The sequence below is a fragment of the Micropterus salmoides genome, unplaced genomic scaffold (assembly GCF_014851395.1).
Source record: "Micropterus salmoides isolate LMB-PRFRI ecotype aquatic unplaced genomic scaffold, ASM1485139v1 Ms_hic_scaffold_1, whole genome shotgun sequence".
In the NCBI taxonomy this organism is placed as follows: domain Eukaryota; kingdom Metazoa; phylum Chordata; class Actinopteri; order Centrarchiformes; family Centrarchidae; genus Micropterus; species Micropterus salmoides.
Window position 1 is genome coordinate 16,123,074 of NW_024040040.1, and position 22,211 is coordinate 16,145,284.

The 22,211-nt window shown below is 39.1% G+C and overlaps 1 protein-coding gene across 7 annotated transcripts in view; it reads right to left on the reverse strand.

Moving 5' to 3' along the window:
• Positions 1–22,211, reverse strand: part of LOC119904098 (neural cell adhesion molecule 2-like) — a 327,858-nt gene that overhangs the window by 62,805 nt on the left and 242,842 nt on the right. For all 7 annotated transcript variants that reach the window (XM_038720552.1, XM_038720529.1, XM_038720535.1 and 4 more), the window contains exons 6-8: positions 19,278–19,395; positions 10,152–10,321; positions 4,392–4,537 (exon numbers count right to left, since the gene is read on the reverse strand). In XM_038720552.1, coding sequence (XP_038576480.1) covers positions 4,392–4,537; positions 10,152–10,321; positions 19,278–19,395 — 434 coding nt within the window. The remainder of the gene's footprint in view (positions 1–4,391; positions 4,538–10,151; positions 10,322–19,277; positions 19,396–22,211) is intronic.

Below are 22,211 nucleotides of genomic sequence, written 5' to 3' on the forward strand. Positions count from 1 at the left end.
AGTTCAGATGCAGAATTCTCAGATATTAAAATGTCAGCTGTAAATGTCAGCGAGGCTGGAAACACACTGTAGACTAATTCTGGCAAGCATTGCTTATTCCAACAGTTTGGTGTGGGGGCTGAACACGGGGTGTTCATATTTGCACCACTTTAATGATTACTGTATCACCTCATCGCGTGACAACAACAAAATGACATTTAATAATGGCTTTCTGGTGCACGGAAACGGAGGGACGGAATGTATTTCGGACCATATTTCGCAGTGTGCTGCATTTGTGAGCAGGTTTCAAATGGAAAACAAAACAATAATCTCAATGGGTGTGACCGAATGCTTTTTTTTTTTTTTTTACAGTTTTATGGCAAAATGCCTTTTTATAAGAGCTCACATCAACACAAATACACTCTCAAGGTTCATTTCTGACCAGCTGAAGAAAATGTTAAAAAGCTGTTCACAGGTTTACGTCTATTGAACCACACTGGTGAAGAAAAACAGTCAAAAGCTATTGTAATGCCAGTAGCTCTTCAGCTTTGTGTGTTTTGCATGGATAGAACAGAGGCTGATTGGTAACCTTGCGTGGAACAGCACCAGAGGAGTGAAACAATACCTTGACTCAAATCCTACCTCGGTCTGTAATTAAATTCTAGGAACTGCATCCCATTATGTTCTCTTACCGAGGGGTCAAGGTGTTAGTTGACAAAGAATGAGAAAAATGGAAGCAACATTATGCAGTGAGTAAAACTAGGCCCTTTGAAGCTTAATGTCCCTCAACAAGAGAGGAGTGTGTGCAGACTGGATATGCAGATTGGAGAGCAAATTGAGAGAGGAACATCCTGCCTTAAACCCAAATGACTCCGGCCATCCATCATGCCTTGTGCTGCACAAGCCGTGTTTGTCTTTGCGGATGTTTAGGTGTGTTGGTTTGCGCTACGCATTTCCATAATTGCATTTGCTGTGGGAAGAGAAGCACTTACTCTCATTTTCAGCTGTGATTTATCAACTCGAGCGATTCGAGCCAATGCACACATTCATTTATCTCCGCGGTGACCTTTTTCCCAAGCAGAAGAACGGCTGCCATCTTTTGAACCGCTTCTGTGAAAGCTTCAGCCCCATTGCCAGGGAAGCTGTGATGGAAGTGCATATGAGTTTGACATTGATGGCAGCTCGTTCAAGAATAATTACTTTCCCGAGAAAATGCGGCTGCAGCTCATTCAATTTCTGATTTGTGAGGCAGTCCTCGCGGACAAAGTAAATAATGGATGCTGAGAGAAAAACATACAACAGAAGCTTCATATCTTTTAAATTTCTTAAATTGGATTACACAAAATGTCGCAGAGTCAAAGGGAAGTGTAAACTGAAAGTATTAACATTTGCCCTGAAAACTTCAAGGTCCTTGTTGCTTCTTTGTGCTGAGAGCTAATCAAAATAAAATGTGTGAGCTGATTTCCCTTGAGATTATAATCTCAGCAAAGTTGAGAGATTTAAACACTCGCTGTGAAAAACATGGACCAAGGTGAATGCGCATCTTTGATATTTTAAGTCTTTGAGACTCCGCACGTCAGTTATAGTACAGGAAAGCAAATGCACTGTACATGTACAATAGGGATTTGGCTTGCTATATATAACGTGAGCTCTACACTCTGGAGTCAAAAGGAAAGAGGAGCATCAATAATCAACACTTGAATGTTAATATCATCAGCGTCTGCCTTTAGACAGGCCCTGAGCACCATTGCTAGCAATAAATGCCTCTAATTGCAACAGTTCATGTGTGGCAGATGGGAATGATTGTCTGTTTTCATTTTTATGAGGACATAGACACGTTAATGTTAGCTATTTCTTTTAGTACACAACCAGAATAAGCATAAATAGTCAATTTTTTCTAGATAAATAAAAATAGTGACAATTTAATTGTCACCTTTGCAACAAAAAGAAGAACACCTCACATTGTATGGTCACTTTTTTTGTTACATGAAAACCATGTAACATCAATTTTAGTCATTTTTAAGCTGTGACTCTAGTTAAATGACTTCATGGTCTTCTGTGAGTTGAGGTAATGTGAGGAAAAGTTTTGTAATATCTAAATGCACAAAAACCTCATTAGTGAAACTCACTGACAACCAGTTTGAAAACAGGGCTGCATTTCGGAGTCATTTAAAGTTGACATTTGGCAAACACAAGGTTTTTCAGCAGAGAGTAATGGCAGTAACGTCATATTCAGAGACACTTTTCTAACTGCAAAAACCTTCCCATTGTATTATGTAGATCGTATTCAGGATGAATAAAATGTAGTTTACCTACTCACCAATATGCATAGGGTGGACAAAATAAATCTTTTACTCCCTAAGCCCTACCTCTCATATATTGACTCTTTCTCTGTCCCCCTTTAGTTTAAAATCAAATCCCAGTGATGTCTATGTACTGTATTTTAAATTGCCTGCAGCACAGCTTAACTTTTCCACCACTCCGACCCTAACCACCATATACTTACAGGCTGCTGCTATCCACCTACTAAAATCTAATCATGCAGCTAAATAAAGTAGTGCAGCTTATCATTATTATTTTTACTCTCTGCTGGTGAAGAGCATAACTCAGGAAACTTAGATGCCACTAAAATCAGCTCCTGTATTGTTTCCCTCAATGTAGTTTCTGAGGTTGCCATGGTCACATGGCGAGTGGCGGCCTGAAGGTTAATCATAAACTTGGATGGCAGCTTGGTGGCACGCTGTTGTCATGTTTACACTGGTAACAATGGAGGTGGTGGCAGCAACCATTTGCTTTCTTAACTCCTTTGCTGTTTACTTTATCTAGTCATCAGAGCCTAAAGCAACCAGCCACATAAGCTCCCAGCTCCTGATGCGAACATGTAAAAGTGAAGTAAAAATTTTTCATATCAGTAAACTAGTTGGATTTGGGACCCACACAAGGGGCCACAAGATAAATTGGAGAAGTTGTAAGAAGATCATCAGCATAGAAAAGCAGAAACAACATATTGTTGCCACACATTTTTGTTCATTTTCTTCTTCTTGTGAAATATATAATGATTTCTTCTTGTCAGACCTCTAAAAATATTCAAATCTAAAAAATAATTCTTTTTAAAGCAGCATTATGTAAGATGTCAGTTTTGCACACAGCTGTACACGTGCATTTGTAGATACATTTCTTGTGATCAAAACCAGCACGTCGACAACTTGGCTAACACAGCCAAACATCAAGCAAGTGCAACAACACAGGACATAGAAATATTACTTACTAGTCCAACAGAAGAAGCCAGCTCAGCATCTGTCTTACAGCCTTTTAATTCATAAAGCTCTCTTCTTAGCTTCCTCCGTCAATGTTCTCTTCAGTCTCTTTGCCTCTGCCATCCACCAGAGGCTGCTGAGCCACGTTATGTTGCCCACTTGCCCAGCAGCAGCATGATGTTGCTTTAAACGTGGGTGGAAAATAAGCCAACAAAGCTAGACAGCAACTGTCACAAGAGCACTTACAGTAACATTCCAAGTGTGTTGTTTAGTAAGTTTGCTAACATCAACTCAAGATTTATAGCAAGCGGCTAAACCTCTGTCTGTGAAACCCAACTTTGCTAACATAGGCAAACATCAAGCAAGAGCAACAACACAAGACAGCAAACCAGCTAATAGGTTATTACTGACTAGTCAAACAGAAAGAGGATCAGCTCGGCAACAGTCCTGCATTTTTTTTTTAGCTCTTTTAGCTCACACAAACGAGTAAAAACCAGTCCAATATTTACTCTTGTAGGTCTCTTGCTAGGTCACACTCTCTTTTTGTCTTCCTAGCTTCCTTCAAAGGCTCCTTTGGTCTCTTCGCAGCCTGTGCCATGACATCCATACTGAGATTGCTAAGCTAGCTTCTTCCAATAACTTACTTTGTACATTACATACTTTTTGCTTCTTCTTATAGCTTACTTGCTGAAGAGTTTTGTTGATGTGTTGTGGTGCCGTAAAGCATTACGCTGTTCTTGCAATAGAAGTCCTTCGCAGGAATTCAATGTTACATGGACATCATTCAACCTATTACAAGTCAGTGTACCATCAAAATGATTTTGAAACTGTTATTTTAAGATACAAATACTACATAATGTTGCTTCAATGACACCATTGGGAGGTGATGGTGATACTTTTTGTGTTAGTGATATATTGGATTGGTTAAGTAAGTAAATGCCATGCACATATATGCATTTTGGCAAATGTTTATAGTAGTTTGTTTAAACATAACTATAACCGGTGAGTGTTCTTGCTTCTATATGCTCTATATATGCTTCATAAGTAATGTCCTATGTACCCAAAACTAAAGCCCTAGCCAGAGCTGTATGATGATGCGCGCAAGCACACACACACACACACACACAGCCAGATGGACTTTCTGGCAGTTTCTACCTTGTCTCCGTCCACGAAGGCCTGGCCGTCGCTGGCTCTCCTCCAGGAAATGTCAGGCAGAGGCTCGCCGTCAGCCACACAGGAGATCATGGCGGCGCTGCCCTCTACGGCTGTCACGTTTTTCAGCTGGGTGATATGGGGCTGGACTGGAGGCCACAGAGGACGAGATGGGAGGAGGAAGTGAATAAGAGGAAACATTAGATAAGTTAGCAGAAGAACAATAGATTTAATGGCAGGGGGAACTGGTGTGAGGGAGGAGAGAGGAGTGAGTACGTAAAAGGGTGAGCAGGAGAGAAACTGTCAAAGATCTTACTCATAAGGGAGGGGAGATGAAGGCTATACCACAGGGTTTATATACAGAGCTGATGCATGACTTTGGTTTTGACATTCTAGGCCAAGATCATTTATACACTGCAGTCGTACTGTACAGTTTTGGCATAGTGGGAAAGCATGCCCTCTGGCCTATTTTGTTCAGATTCCTTGGCCTGGATGATAACACAAAAAGTGACTTTGCTAAAGTTTTAAAGCACAAAACATATAAAAACAACCTCTCCTTCTGTGTGTGTTCCAACTTTTTTTGCGTGTTTTAAATAAATATAGATTTTTTTTCTTCTCGATTCCAGCACCGCGTGAATCACTTTTAACGCCAAGCGAGCACCACGATAAGTTCTGCAAAGCTTGCTGCTGGAGGCTGCTCCCCTCCTCCTGATAAGATGCTCTAAGCAAGACCTGAAACCTCATGCATGTCAAGGGCACACAGCATGTCACATGAATCATGAATTTCCTCTTTTTTCCCCCCACACACACAGCACTTAAGTCCTTAACAGGGTGCTTGCAAAGTAGCATGGCATAAAATCCAAAAGGAAAAGGGGAAGTGAATGGAAAATAATGACGACTGTGCTGAAGGCTTTTAACACCGCCCAGGGGGGATCTGAGGAGTGTTTGGCAATTTCACATGGCTTCAACCTCGAGGTGGAGGAGCCATCTCTAGGGATTTTGGGAGCTTGTCAAAACATGGGGTCACACAAACATACAAATAGGCAGCACACACAAGTATTACTGTAACTGCAAGGACTTTCAGTGTTCTAAGAAAAGGGCCTTACCTTTATACAAAGCTGGTAGTTAACATAAACTAAACCTATTCTCCCTAATCTCTAATCATAAAGGACCATTCTTATTGTGACATCTGTCTTATTGTAGTCATTTTGGCCATCATTTCTATCAGTTATGATAACATTGAACCCCTGGATGCTAAGTTTAAGGTAACGTTAGTGGCTTTGTCCTGCTCTGTATTGGATTTGGGGAAGTTCCCACTCAACATTGCCAACATTACCTGAGACATTAGTTAATCCTCATTCTAAAAGCCTTTACATATTTACATAATGTAGAAATATCCTATGCTTTACACAGAATTTATGGCAGAGCTGTTGGGTATTGTACCGGTATTCCTAAAAAAGTATCCAGTCAGTGTTCATCAGTATCAACATATACTCTATATTTGTGTGTCTACGCATATGTTTCAGTGTTTACTTACTGCAATTGTCCCTAATGTTGCTTATGTTAAGACTATCCCCACCTTGGAAAGGACACTGTGCCTTTTGCTTGAATGGTGCTCTATAAATAAAAGTAGTAATTATTATTATAGGAGAGATTAGCGGAGCCTGTTACTTCACAAAGAGCACTGAAGTTCTGCAAGCATTAGCTGACTGGGATCAGCTGTTTCATTCGTGCTTTATCATCAGTGGCTCATTCATCAGCTTATTGGCTTCAACAGCTGACTAGTAGCCTCCAATCATATTCATTATAGCCAAACTCACACTGGATATTTTAGACATGACATAATCAAAGATTATGACCCTTACGTTTAGAATTGTGACCACAATATGTACTGAACTGGACAGTAGAGAAATTAACTTGTGGAGGCTTTCAGGTGGAGTAAGTGTAATGGCAGCACTGATTTTATTTTACCACAAGCACATCTTTTTCATTTCTATAATTTTCAATTAACAAGCAATTTCTTGTTATTATCCAACAGACAGTATGCGTTTATATGCACACACATGCAGGAAGTGAGACTGGAAATTGGTGGATGTTTAAAACAGAATAATACTTCTCCCATCCCTGACATTTTCCTCTTCCATGTATGTTTCAGCTTACTTCAAACATCATCTAGACTCAAGTGTCATTTTCTTGATAATAGTGCAACAATCTGGCTGACTCAGTTTTGTGCCAAGATGAACAGAGGCTGCAGTGGGAATAAATGAAATTATTTCTTGGCAGAAGTTTTTCTTGTTGTAAGAAAAACAAGCTTTAAAGTCTCCTAATGAGACTAAATGACTTGTTAAAATGATTTCTGCAGAGAGGGAGATGCGAGGAGCACTTTAGATGATTGTCCGCATCTATTACACCTCGATTTTTGTATCAGAAATACAAACGCATGTAGACACTTTCACTCAATGATACGTCACAAAAACAAATTCAAAGCTGATACACACACACACACACACACACACACACACACACTCACAGATAGAACTGTTAATAGTGCCGAGACCGGTCTGAACCAGTTCTTCATCACCACCTTATCTGCAGCCGTTGCCCCAGATGCCCTTCATCATGCAAATATTAAATGGAATGTGTCTCATTTATCAAGCATGGTGCAAAAACCACTCTGCAGGGAACATTATTAATAACGCATTATCTAAAACATTTCAACTCTAAATGAGAAAGAACTGAGAAGCATTTGTGCGCTAAAAGATAAAAATCCAGAATTAATTTGACCTTCCAGGTTTGGGGTATTTTTACAGAGTGGAGTTTATTCCTTTCAGTTTGATGAGCTTTGGTGGGTTTCTCTTTAACCCAGTGTAATTAAAAACATGGGTATTTTACTCTAGCATTTGTTAATAACTATAATTACACTTTATTATACTGATTATTGTAATAATTTAACTTGTAAATGTTGTATTTTGTTACCTCATTATGCATTAAAAAACAGGCTCGCTCTCGCCCTCACCCTGTGAAAAAGCCATTAATGGTTTCAGTGTTAGAACAGAAAATGACATAATAACTGATAGAGCTTTTTGAAACTAGAAATATGCATAAATACAGTTTTGGTACCGTGTGACTCATTGTTGGCTTATGACAGACTAACATTAGCATTTCTAAGTTGTTCGTAGGCCAGTAACGAAGGAAAAGGCCTCAAATTCCCCTTTTACTGATTTCTTCTGCAGCCAAACAGTGTTCCCCTCTATAGCAATGTTGGACATTACATAAAGCTCCCACACACTGACAGGTATCAGAAAACACAATATGGTACTGACTGTATTTGATAACGATAATGTGTGTTTGTTGTTTCAGCTGTAAAGCTCCACAAAGAAAATGTCAGCATAGATTCTCTACTGTCATCTCTGATGCCTCTTACAACGCTATAAACTTTAGTGTGTTTAACAGAAATATCCAGGTTGAGGCCGACCGCAGAGGAATGTGTATCTCTGCTTCCTCTATGAAACATTTCTCCATGTATGAGTGCTCATTGTTGCTGAAAAACAGAGAGTTTAGAAAGAAGCACCTTGCTCTTTTACCAAAACCTGACATTTACTGGTGATGCTTCAGATAGCTCACAAATGATCTGCTCTCAAACTGGCCCAGCAATGGAATGTAGCTATTTCTTTCTAAGATGTAAATGGTGGGTTTTTTTCTTTAGAGCAATGAATGAATAAGAGCCTACCAAGACCACGAGTCTACAGCCATGCTAGCAGCTCTGTGAGGCTATACCTAGGCCCTGCTGTGCTTTGAGCATCAGCTTGCTAACATGCTGATGGTTAGCATGTAGGCTATAATATTTACTATGCTAGTTTAGTGTGTTAGCTTGCAAACTCTTGCTAATTAGAATTAAATACAAAGTACAGCTGTACAAATTATAATTTTGACTTGATGACAGTATTTGACAAAGGGTTAGGGGATCACCAAAGTCATTACATTTCATTAACTTTTTTTTTTTTTTATTAACGTAAAATGTTCTCTCAGAAAAACAGAAGTCCATCGAGCCATGCTAGGGCACCAAGAAATGCGATTGTTATTTCTTGACTGTGTAAATGTGGCTATGAGGAAAAATGCACCAAACGATACAGAGCCAAAAAAGCAAGGGCTGCTGTGTCGACTCTACCCAGCAGCCAGGCGGCACACTGGGGTGATTCTGGGCCCCCGGATGTGAAAGTGTTTAAGTGTATGAATGCGAAAACAGGAATGAATAGGCTTCAAGCTAATAATTGCTACCATAGCCTATTTGTGGCAACACATGGTCATGGGTCTACACATAGACACCCATCTGTGAAAGTGTATATCCAGCAGCTGCTGCAGCTTTGTAACAACTCATTCTCCGCTGTAAAATGAAAACTCCTGTAAAATTTTCCTTTCTTCCTCCTGAATCACACCTCCCTTTGCCACCTGCAATCTTATTGCATTGGCTCATTTGATCACCTAAAATCATGTAATCATGCACATTTGAGAAAGGAGACATTTACTGCATCCATTATCAAAGCTTGCCTGTAATATTTGCGATCATATAATTTAAGCTTTAACATTATATTAGTGTTGAGGTCATTAGATATATATTAATAAATTATATTAATAAGTTAATGTAAATGTCATGTCTAAGCCATTTTAATAAACATTCAGCTAATGAAAGTGTCTTTGTTGGCCAATGTTAAGTGTGAGCTAAATGATATCTGACATGCCGGCAGGTCAAGGCCGGTATTTTCTTTACTAGGAATGAAGAGAAAGAAAAAAAACTGTCAGAAACATGAGTGACATTAAATATGAAGCACTAAGCCTTAGAGTGTCTTTCAACGCCTAAACATGAATGGAGAACACACACACACACACACCTGCACACTTGTCTCCCCGGCTCACAGTGAAAAAGTAGGATTTCTCCCTCCCTCTTAACTTCTTCATTTAAATGTGCATTTTGAAGAACAAGCGCTTCTCACATCTCGAAAGGATGTTGATGACTGGAGCACAAATCTCCATACATTTTCATGAGCAAAATACGCACTATCAGAGTGATCTGTGAGGAAATAGCCAGCAGGTTTTATATGAAAATATAAATTGAAATTTTTTATTAGGAGTGCAGTAAATGAAATATGAAGCAATAAATGAAATATTTCCTTTCGGCAGGAATATATCATATTGATGCAGTTGTTATTGTGGTGGGCTGAGGGCCACTTTTAGACATGTGTGATTTTAAAAAACTGTTTTTTTTATGAAATGGAATTTGTGGAGGTCCTTACAATAAAGCTTTATGGACCCACATAAAACACTGTTCACTGTCACGGGCAATCCCATTACACTTAAAAGCTTTGGTGGAACACAATTTGACAGATAATGTAAAATGACAGCAAACTTTTGAAACGATAGGAAGCATTTATGTTATTTCAGGTTGAGACATATTAAAGGATCAGTTCACCCAAATTACACACAAAAGGGGAGGGGGGGGGGGGGCACACGTGGTATCTGCATGCAAATAGTTTTGATGTATCCATGTTTGAGATGTCTTTCTATTTTTGTTGACATCCCAGTACTAGCTGAATGCAATTTGGAACTACCACACATTAAAGAAAAAGTTCCTGTGAACGGTTAACTGTGGAGTTTGAATTACTCAGAGAAAAATGGAAATAATTTCCTGAAAAGTATGTCAAGTTTTTTTTCCTGTCTGGTCGGTGTGATTGTCAGCCTTGTTTGAATGACTGCCAAAGTACTTACCAAACACTTTGAGGAACAGCTCCCTTTCTTGAGATCCTGCCTTGTTGGTGGCCTTGCAAGTGTAAGTGCCCCCGTCTCCCTGCCGGATATTGCGGATGGTCAACATGCTGCGCCCACCGTCCACCCTGCTGAAAATGTACTGCTCTGATGGCTCCAGCTGCTGCCCTTTCCTGCACAAATAAAAAAGCCGAAGCGCACACCACAGATGAGCGAGAGGAAGGAAATATGGCAATGAACTTACACCTCCACAAAATTCACACTGTAGCACACGTTTGATCTTAAAGATCCTAGCACTAATCCTAGCACTTTGCATGGCAACTGATTCCGTAAGAGAGAGGCAAAGTGCAGACAGTTTGACTTTGAAGCTATTCTATCTATAGCACAAAAACATGACAGCACTTTTTATAGAAACCCTTTCAAGTATGATAAAAGCATTGTTTCGGGTGGACATATACTATTATTGAACGTGTTCAATGAATTATTTGGAGTATGTCATCAAAATTCTTCAAACGCTACAACTTCTGAAACTCTGCCATGCAGAAAAATATCATCTTCATATTCTCAGTCGACGTTTGAGTCCCATTGGGGCTCACTTGTGTTGTTGTGTACACACTGTTCTGGACTATAGCACTCGCTAAATGACTCCGGTGTGGTGTGGAATACAGTGCTGACTTAATGTCTTTTCTTATTGGACTCTGTAGGGAAATTAGTCAGAAAAAAAGCAACAGCTAAATTGATCTATGTCTATATTTAAGCTTTACAGCAGAAGCATAATGGTGTGAAGCAGATTTGCAGCCTTCCCCCTCTTGTTTATTTACTGCAGCGTAACCAGCCGTGTAATCTATAAGGTTACAGGGATCGCCAGATTCCGGGAATTTAACTTTTTTCTCATTCATTTAGATTTCGACAAATGCATGGGTGCTTGCTTTTTTATTTCATCTGCATGCAGGCTAGCATGAGATTAGCTCAGTGACTGGATGTTTATAGGATCAAGCAGCAAGGATACTCAAAACAAAAGGAAATATACTTTTCAACTCCTCAAAATATACTCGGATGGTTAAACAATTGAACAAGGTCACTAATTTCATTAAAGAATTGTCTGCATGCATGTATTTCTCATGTTGTTTACCTGCATACAGGGCAAGACATTTTTTAAAGCTGCAGTGATGAATATTTTCACATAGGTCAAATGACTATGTGCGGTGTGAAAGGGGTCACACACCCACAGAGAATTATCACGTACACTTGCCCCTCAGCCGGGTGTTTTAGCATCTTCCAACATGTTGTGGTTCAGTCTCTCAGTTAGCATCAGCCATGTTTTCAGCAAGAGAATGCAGCTTTTTCAACACAAGCTCTGATAAATCCCAGGAGGACCCCTGCTGAGCACCAAATGGCAGTTAGGGACTATTAGCAACTATTAAGCAGCTAAAGAGCTAAGCAATTTTTCTCAGGAGTTGGCAGAGACCAAAACAGAGGCAAAAATAAGAGTGATTATGGAATTTATATTGACCAGGTGGACACAGGATGGGTCAAAATGAATGCTAATGTTGAAAAAACTGTACACTTATCCAACAAAGCAAACTATTCTTTTAAGATATAAGCAGAGGTTAGAGAACAATTCTCAAACTGATCCAATGGAAGCAGAGAGTTAATAGTCTAAAGGTCAGAGATGCAGGCTTGTGAGAGATAAGTGATTTGATCCTAGATCAGCTAACAAAATCCAGATAGGCAAAATGAAGTAATGATCTCCTCTTCCTTCACAACTACAATCTATAGGTCCTTAAGCAAGGCAATTAACCTCCAGCTTCTTCAATAACCAGTGGTGGTTTTACTGGGCAGCTATCAGGTGAGTATATTGTGTGAATGTGAAGAAGGGCATTGCTGGGTGAGAATATGCATGAGAGAGAATCTTAAAAAATAAAATCATATTCCTCTGGCTTATAAAATAATACCAAGAAAAAGTGCTGATGTGATTTTTATGGTTTACAGCTTTGATAGCAATATTATCAGTTTCAATTTTAAATTAGTCCACCCAAATACCAGTTTAACCCTGAAATATGAAGAAAAGGTATGAAAACACTTGGTTTATTTTTACCTGTTCATTCAATATAGATGCTAATGCCCTCAATCTGAAACTGGCACCGGGTTTTTTTTAACCTCATAAGCTATTGTGTAAATTGAATTCAAAAGCAATGAGAACAGAGAGCTTAGAATAATAGATACTTCTAAATATATTTACTTCTCTATATGGTCTCAGACTGTATAGTGTACTGTGTGAATGGAAAATGAAAACAATCTTATTATTTTGGGGATTTCAAATGTACGGATTTCTCTACTCAGAAACAAACACAGTATATCTGTGTAGTGAGGCCTGAGCCCCAGCCTCACTGTACTGTAGGAAAAGCGAGAAAGAGAGGATAATTGAAAGTCGACAAACGAAACACCAAAGCCAAGTAATAATAACTCTGGCGAGCCAAAGAGGAAATGAAGAGAGGCCTCATCTTTGGAACGGACAGTGCAGGACGGGCTGCAGCACTGAATGTCATTATACTGACTGACTGCTGACAGGTAGTCCATTACCCAAGATGCACAGAAGACGAGGCGAAACCTCGCACTGACAGGAAATGCAAATGGGGGGCTGGAAGCTGCTGGGAGGGGTGACATCAAAAGGAAAACTAAAAGGGGTTGTGGTTGTTGTTTATAACTAAGATGATTCTTCTGTTCTGATGTATGCATTTTAATACCGTAGTCTTAGACTGACACACCGGACTTAGTGACCGGGAAAATGATGGAGAATACACTGAAATGGTGACAGTCAGTGGATACTGTAGATTTTAAGATTAGTGTTGACATACAGTTCAAAGTGATGTCATCTCTGAAATGAGAGGCAGCAGTTTTAAAACTATCACAGTGATTACAGGGGAGAAGTATTATACTTCTAGGTGAGTTTTTGTGGAATGGTATTTGTTTATTTAAAGGATCCTCATTAGCTGAGGTTATGGCAATGGCACACTTAACATACAATAGATAAAACATTAAATGATGAGCATCAATTGCATTAATATTAGGGTGACCATGCGTCCTCTTTTCCCCAGATATGTCCTCTTTTTGGGACCAAAAATTGCGTCCGACCGGGATTGCCCAACATGTCACACGGTCACAGACGTTTTTAAAGAGGTGGTATTATGCTTTTTGGCTTTCTCCCTCTCCTTTTTTGAGTTATATATCTTTTTTTGCATGTAACAGGTTTGCAAAGTGAAAAAGCCCAAAGTCTGGCTCAAAGGGAGTTCCCATCTCCCACAGAAATCTCTGCTCTGAACCGCTTGAAAACAGCTCGTTTGTAGTCCAGCCCTTCACTTCCTTTACTTGTGACATCACAATGAAAACGCGTCATAAAGCTTGCCAAGCGGCTAGCGGTGGTCAGGTACGCCCTCAAACCAAGCTAGTCTGAGCGGAGGCCCTTTGGCTCATCTTGCCTTTGTTTGGTTTTCCATTGTAGAAATGTTGTACCTGTACCTGCTTCCAGGTACTTTTTTTCTTATCACCTCACCTCCATCGAGGTTCCAAGCGCGCTGAGGGATACTAAAATGTAACATGAAAACACGACAGACTGCTGATTGGTCAGAGAAAATATTCAGTATTCACTGCATCATCATTGCGTGCGCCAGACAGAGGCCAGCAACAGAAAGTTTTATATTTTACTGTTTTCGTATGGAATTTCATCACTAAATCCACTTCTGAGAAGTTTTGAGGTGAGAAATCAGCTGTGTAGATTTCAAATGTTGACAGTTTTACGAGAAGTGATGGCGGAACAAAAATGTGCTTGAATGTTTTCGGAGTTCCGCAAGTGGCTTTGGGGGGAGCAGCGCCGAGTCGAGTCTATCGATTTGCGCTATGGTAGCATTTTTCGGCAAGGTAGCATAGATCGTCAGAACACTGGCAGCAGTTCTACGTTTAGTCCTAATGGTAAGATGTGGAACAATGATGTTGTGTGGTTGTGGAAACTTAACATCTGCTGGGTTACGGTCGCAGTCTGAAGCGGCTTTGATTTGGATCACACTACCTTGTTTCTTACGACCTGCCCTTCTCTGCTTCTGATTGGCTAGTAGTCCTTACCTGGGAACTGCGCATGTGCAACTCCCAACAAAGAATTTGTACAAGTAAGATGCATCACTTTGTAGCTCAAGAGCAGAGCGTACAACACATGAGGAAAAGAGGAGCTGCAGCAATGTGCAGTATGAGGAAAAATATGTTGTTTTTTGAAAATTAAACCATGTAAACCTGTTCTGGTACAACCCCTAAATAAGATTTTGAACCTGAAAATGAGCATAATACCACCTCTTTAAATTCGACATTTGTGGACTGCTGTTTTGAAGCCTCGAGTTTGGCAGTTAGAACCAGCAGCGGACGTGACCATATTTGTATGAGATGGTGGCGCTAGCAAGCTTGGTTAGCTAGGTGCAGCTGTAATTCACGTTAACAGTGATTTTAACAGGGATGCTAATTTTTGCTGACGACAAACAGCTTTAAAACAGCCAACTCCTAATAAGCCTGGTCAACGGCCCTCATTAACTTTACACAGTGTAGTGGATACGAATCACTCTAGCCTGATTGACAATTCGCTATGGTGGAGGTTTCCCTTTGGTTGCCACAGCAAACTTTCAAAATATTGAACTTATTCTACATGAATGATTATGAATATTGACAAGTTAGCACTTAGCACTGACAAATTACAACGTACCATTATGAAACTGCTCTAACTGGATTTAATATTTTACTAGTCTCTGAAATTAAAATGAATCCAATAATACTGTATTAGCCCTATTCATGGTTCCCCCCACCCACTGCGGGTGTCCGTCTGCCTCCTGTCCCCAGTGTCCTCTTTTTTTAAAACCAAAATATGGTCACCCTAATTAATATACATAAAATAAAATCAATACCTATTGAATTAAATGGTTTACAATCCTGTGAACGCAGTGTCAGGTTGAGTAAACAGTACAGTAGAGAGAAAAGAGATAGAGCTATTGTGTGCTATTGTGTAGTGCATGGGTACCTCAAGGAGCTGTCAGCTCTCCACTCTTGTTCACACTATATACTAATGAGTGTAAAAGTTGTCAGTCCAACAACCATGTCACATGTTGGCAACTGCCCTTCAACTTATTATTGGGAGATTGACTCGTTTAAGGCTTGGTGTATGAGGAATCATCTCATCCTTAATAATTTGAAAACAAAAGAGAATTTGATCCCAGGGAAGTGAGAGCCCACGACAATGTAGTCACTGGGGACAGAGAAAGCGAGCAAGTAACATCATATAGGTACTTGGGTATACAATTAGATAACCAATTAAAAGGAAATGTGCATGTCAACTATTTGTGTGCCAAACCAGCCCAAAGACTGTATTGACGTTATTTTACAACGCGGTGCTGGAAAGTCTGATCAGATATTGAATGGCATCCTGGTTTGGAACCCTAGACTAATAGACTAATAAAAGCTGTGATGAAGGTTATGGGAGAGAAAGACTGCAGTTCCCTCCAGACCATCTTTGAAAAAATGGTAGTCTCCCAGGCACAGAAAATTCTAAAGGACCCTTCACATGTTCTGCACTCTGAATATGACGTATTACCTTCAGGGAAACACTATAGAGCTAGCAGATGTAAAAGTAACCGCTATAAGCTGTCCTTACTGTCTCTACTTCCATAGTGCTCCTTAATAAACAATCTGCTCTGAATAAGATGGCTTGAAGCAGTTCCGGCACTTTATTTATTTTTAAGCATAGTTTAATATTGATGATAGCTTGCACTAGTGTTTCCTAACAACCCGGATCTTAAATGAGTTTTTTAAATTTAATTTATTTATTTTTGTTATTTTAGAAATGTGGCAGTTGTAATTTTAGCATTTGTTATATTGTTTGCAGCTTTATGAGCTCAAGTGCAATTGAATATTATTATTCAGAGGTTTCATATCATTCAGGTTCTACTTCCTTGTAATCAATTACTGACAGGTGTAGTGTCTCGGATACTATGGTATGATGTATGTGAGTGTAAAGTCCATATGTGTTCCTGTTGTTACTGCAGCCTTATGTGGCACTGATGTCCAAGACACATTTCCCTTAGGGGACACTAAAGTTGATCTTGACTAGCTAGCCATGAGAGTAGTCCCTATGTCTTCAAGCTTTTACAACCACATATTTTGCAGAGATTAGCAGATTAATCTTGCTGTACCACTTTCTAAGACACATTTTGCAATGAAAGTGTCCTTATTTGGTTACCTCATCTGCATGTGAGTTTCTAGCCATCTTAGAACGTAAGAGTGATCACACTGTCACTATAACTTTTAATCCCTCAGTAAGCCTCTTTCATTTTAAGTATGGTTCGAGGGACAAACGAGCAAGCACAATTATTTTCTTCAGATGAACAGGTTTCCTGTTGCCTATTGTAATTGCCACACCATCCATAACTCCATTTCACATTATGATACAAACAAGGAGACAGTGAGTGTACTAATCATCTAGGAACAAAGCTGTCACACGGATAGTTTCAATGTGAAAAAATTAATCAATAAATCAGTTCTCACCCATCGTCACTGTGAAATTTGCTGTGTCATATTATGCATGCTGTTAAATCATTAAAATCTAATTTTCCTGGCTTGCTCTGCTGCTGAAAGGTAACACACCCAGGAGTAAATATAATTGCTGCTGTTGAGCTGATGAATGAGATGTACAATGTTTAGGTTGTTTCCAGCTGTGTGATGTCTTCAAATTTTGTTTGTACTTTGCAAAGTGATGCATGTGCCTCATTTCTTTCTGAAATGTGTGACTTTTCTACACAGACACTTCAGTCCTCATTATGTTTACATCAGTCTTGTTGACAAGGGCACATGAAATACAGGACTGATGCATTTACCTCAACAGTATAATTATGCATTTCACAGTAGATTGTATTTCCTGTCACTAGGTCAAATGCTGGAACATATACACATATTGTGACTCATTCAACACCACTTGATTTTCACACTCTTATCCCTTTTTTCTCTTTGCTCAAAATAACCTGCTCTATGTGTAGCATTGACAATATTTTGATTAAGGCAAAAATAAAATGTGAATTCTAGAGAGAAATTAATGGACTTGTTTTCTGCATGTTTGATTGTATTTAAAGCAAGTAGAAATGACAACTTTTTGTAATTAATGTGCCTTCTGCAATTATTTAAAGCAATATCCTGTGTTTTTACTTATGCCAAAGATCCTGTTGTGAATAGAATTGTGTGTAACTATGTATTATTATCACTATGTCAGTAGACAAAAACTTTCCTGCATATTAAATTATATATTATTTAAATTGCCATACTTCACTCAGGACTATGCATCTGGTCTACATCTGCTCATCACATGCTGTAAATTTGAATATCTAGTAGACAGCTCCTAATTTTAATAAAATAAAAGAACTAAATAAAACTCTTCTACTCTGCAATAAAGACTACAAAATGTGGTAGTTAAAGACAGAAAATAATAATTGCTAAGAGTGAAAGATGAGTGTGGCTGTTCTATCAGGGCTATATATTAGGGTTATATATATAAGTGTTATTTTGCCAGCCACCGTTTTACTCTTTCCAGTCTCTGTTATTGTTGGAGTTGTAGATATAGAAAAACTGACTCGTTCTACAGAAGGAAATTATCATTATTGATATTTTAAGAACAATGATGCCATATTTTGCATGTTTCACATAAAATCTAATTTACCTACAGACAATTTTTCAAAGCATAATCAGAATTTTTAATGTGTTTTCATATAGCTCCTTCAGGTCAGCCATTGATTTCCATTCATTTCAGTACAGTATGAAAAACAATGTACAGAAACCAGCCTTAGGTAAGTAATACATCACAGTTAAAACAACGTCTGCTATCTCTTGTCAAATTTACATCATTGTTACGTGGTAATACAGTTGTGGGTACAAACTGAAATTTCTCCACTGCACTAATCATGCAATGATAATGTAACTAAAACCCCCCAACTAAAATAGACATGATCTGTACTATGTTGATCCTTACTGTGATGGATTACTTCAAGACCAAGTCCATGAGTGTTTGACTTTTGCACTGTAGGGAAATTAATAGCTGCCTAGAAGGCAGGAAGTGCAGATTCAAGAATCAAAAACACTACAGTGTGCTTAAGAACAGTCAGCAGTAAAGTGAGGTATAACTGAGCTGTACTAAATGGGCTAAAACACACAGCAACATTGCTATGGTCTTTTAAGATGAATTAACTAGACGACAAAAAAAACAACTATAAACTTCACTGAACTGCCAAAAAAGTGTTAATAGTCAATAGATGCTCAGGTGCAAATGGCTCGTCACGATTGCCTGCTGAGTGGGTGTAAGATAATTACTCGATGTCGACTCGTAGAGTGGATGGTGGGGTGTCAAATGCTCTTCAGGTGCAAATTTTCACACTGTTGCTATGTGCCATGTGATATTATTGTGTGGTTGCTTAGGGCAATGTGCGAAGGCGGACTATAAATTCCCCAGTTAGAACTGTGAAAGAATATCTTTTTGATCTGTAACCAAGACATTACAACTATATATATGTGTAGGCCCTAGTTTCCTCATGGAAATATTAACACATACATGGGCACAAATAAATCTGAATACATTTGTAATGATAATGGGTTCTAGCACATATCTTCTATTATCTGGAAGTAGGTTAAATGTGCATAGGTGGACTTAAATGAAGTGGTTCATGAAATGTCAACCATAAACCCACAGAGCCCTGACCTCAGCCTGCAATTCTGGAATAAATTGGAACGCCAATGCAAGGTAGGCCTTATCGCCCAACATCAGCAACCGACTTAACTAATGCTCTTGTGGCTAAATGGGAGCAAATCCCTCTAGCCAGGTTTCAAAATCTTGTGGAAAGCCTTCCCAGAACAGATGAGGCTATTATGGCAGCATTTGAATGCTCATGTTTTTTTCTAATGGAATGGATGGAAGTATTTGGGCGTCCACTTGTGTATATAGCCATCCTTCATTTTTAAGGTCCCCAACAGTTTTAAAAGCCTGATGTTTTCCTGTCCAATATCTGTCTGATCTGTGTGTCAAAGAGCAAAGGTAGGTCTTAAGGAAGTAGAAGGTACCTGTGCCATGTGACGACAGGGTCAGGAGATCCGGAGGTGATGCAAGTAAAGGTGACTGATTCCTGGTAGTCAGCTGTGGCATTGAAGGACTGCTGGGACACCGACAACACCGGAGGGACTGCAGACACAAAAACATAGCAGAAAATAACACAATCAGACTGGAAAGCTGTCATTGGAGCCTGAGAGTAAATAGGATAAATATGATCACTAAAAGCCTAAATCTGACTACTTTCTAAAGGAAATTTCAGTCTCACTGTGAAGCCAGATGATGAAGGCTAACATTTCCAAATGCATTAAATTGGCCTTGTGAGTGGCCTGTAAGCGCTCACTGGAAATGCTACTTCTGTTGGTAATCCCGTGGGGATTTCAACTAACATTTTGACCCAGCTTTGGTAAAAACACAAAGGAGCTCAACACAATGATGTGAAACCATAATACTGTTGTCTGATTCTGAAACGCTCAGCTAAATCCATATAAACAATGAGCGAGACAGAAAATGTGTTTCTACATCAAAAACTGTGCTTTTCTTTTGTGAATAAACTATTCGATCCCTGTCAAGTGCTAGAGCGCCAGCCATTGTTCTTCTTGTTGGCCAATTTCTGCAGAGTCAAATTAGAAGTGCCATATCGCTGTGATTTTAAGGTTGGAGGATTGAAAGACGTGTAAACACAAACTTACAATGCTTGTGCTCTTTCAGTCACTCGTTTGTGAGAAGGTGATTAAGCTAGCCGCACCTAAATTTGGATTGCACACATATTCAAGCCTTTACGATAAATCCACTGAAACGGACCAGTGCAAGCTCACAGGCAGGTTAGCATTAGTCATTTTCTGTCTTTACAAAGACAAGTGTATGTATGTGAATCCTACCTGAAGAGAGGCTGTGAAATCTTCATGCTACGCGATATGAGAACCCCATACAACATTATTTATCAAATTGGGTCGGACTTGATGAATTTAGCACGAGGATACACATGTGACAATGGAATAAGATTAATTGTTTATTGATTATATTCACAGAAAGTTTAAAAAATATTACATGTGTCTATTAAAAGTAAATGGACAGATGTAATTTACTTTACCGGACCCTCTTGAGCCTCGGACCCACCCACCATAGTCTCTCCAAAGTAAAAAGCACACGTTGACTATTTAATTTATCAAAAGGTAGAAAAAAGTAATAGTAATAATGTGCATGTACTTGTTTGGTGTTCGGCAAATTTTTTCATTATATTCGGTTTCGATTACGAGCAAGAATTTTCACTTAGGTGCATCCCTAGAACCATGAGAATTTACTGTGTTACATTAAAAATATCTAAACTATTTGGTTACAAACAATACCACTAAATAGCTGTTCCACTATATTTTTTCACATATCGTAGTCTTAAGCCATGCAGATAAGCAGTATTCTTCTTATGATAATATTGTTGTGCAAAATTTGAAAGTAAATGGATCAAAAAATGTATATGCAGCACAAATACATACAATGCGCCAATAAATCTGGTATGTCTTGCTAATCTTCTATAAACAGCAGTACTGATGAACAGCAGAGGTCTTGATGACTTTATCAACAATATATGTTGAGCGCTGTCAGGAACACGCAGCCTGTCCCTGCCAGCCAATCAGTTGAGGACTGTCATCTTATCATTCAGTAGAAAGAGAACGGGCCCTGTCTTTTCTCCTGTCGCCATTGCAATGACAAGGGAATGACAGCTTTATGGCACTAGCATGTTTATCAGGCGTCTCAGTCCATTTTTCAAGCCTGTACTTATGCTGTACTTTCACTCCCACTATAAGCGCTCTGCAGTGGCTATGTCCAATCTCGTGGCATGATTAAGCATGTTTGGAGTAGCTCAGTGGAGCTCTGGAGCGTTTACTCCTTCAGTTTGCTTCCGCTGGGAAGGTGAGAACGACAACACTCAAAAGCAGGTGAGCGTCAGATAAGCGCTGTCTGAACATCTGAGCCAGCAGTAACTCGTGTTTAGACAGAAAATAATAGTTTGGTCCATATTGAGCTACACTTGTTTAGTTTTATAACTCATTATGAATATATATTGTGATATAATACATTTAAGTGTGATATTGTCAGTGGATTCAGCAAATATAATACTTTACAAATCAGTAAGTATTACAGTAAGCAGTACTTTCATCACAATCATGCAAAGGAACTCCCACACACTGTCTAACTTGCAAAAAAAATATATAAGTTGGCAATGTTTTGGTACTAGACCTTCATCAGAAAAATGGTGTGACATACTGAGAAGCAATTTTTTGCAAGTTAGACAGTGTGGGGGAGTTTCTTGCTACTTTTGACCTTCTTATCCCCCTCCAACGCACCTGTCTCGAGTTATAGAGATGCAAGGACTTCTGATTACAATAATGCAAAAATCATAAAAAAAAAGCTTTAAGATTCCTGGTTTGAGTCTGGCCAGGGACCTTTCGGCATGTCATGTGCTGATCTATTCCCTTATTTCCTGCCGTCTGTCTACTGTCAAGATCTTTAATAAGACTGCGGTCTGTTATAGGTTCCCACCACAATAATGCAATCTGTTCAGCCACATTCTTTATAAAAAATATCTGCCCCACATGTTCTGAGGTCCTCTAACTCCTCCTCTTTCTTCTATTTCAAGCAAGCCCTGCATAACACTACAGAAGACCCCTTCCTTGGCAAAGGAAAAAGATCCATTAGACCAGCATCAATAGGTCCACCAGCTCCACCTACTTGATTTGCATAATGAGATCCGATTACTACGTGGGCAGAATCAAGATAACAAAAATACTCATTAATGCCAGGTGTAAACGCAAAGGCCTGTGATCAGATGTTATTATCCAGATAACATATCTAGATACAGATCACATTTCAACATCAAGTGTAAATGAGGTCTAAACTTACAGATAGTGTAATTAGATTCGAGTCCTCCCACCTCTTGAATATCACAA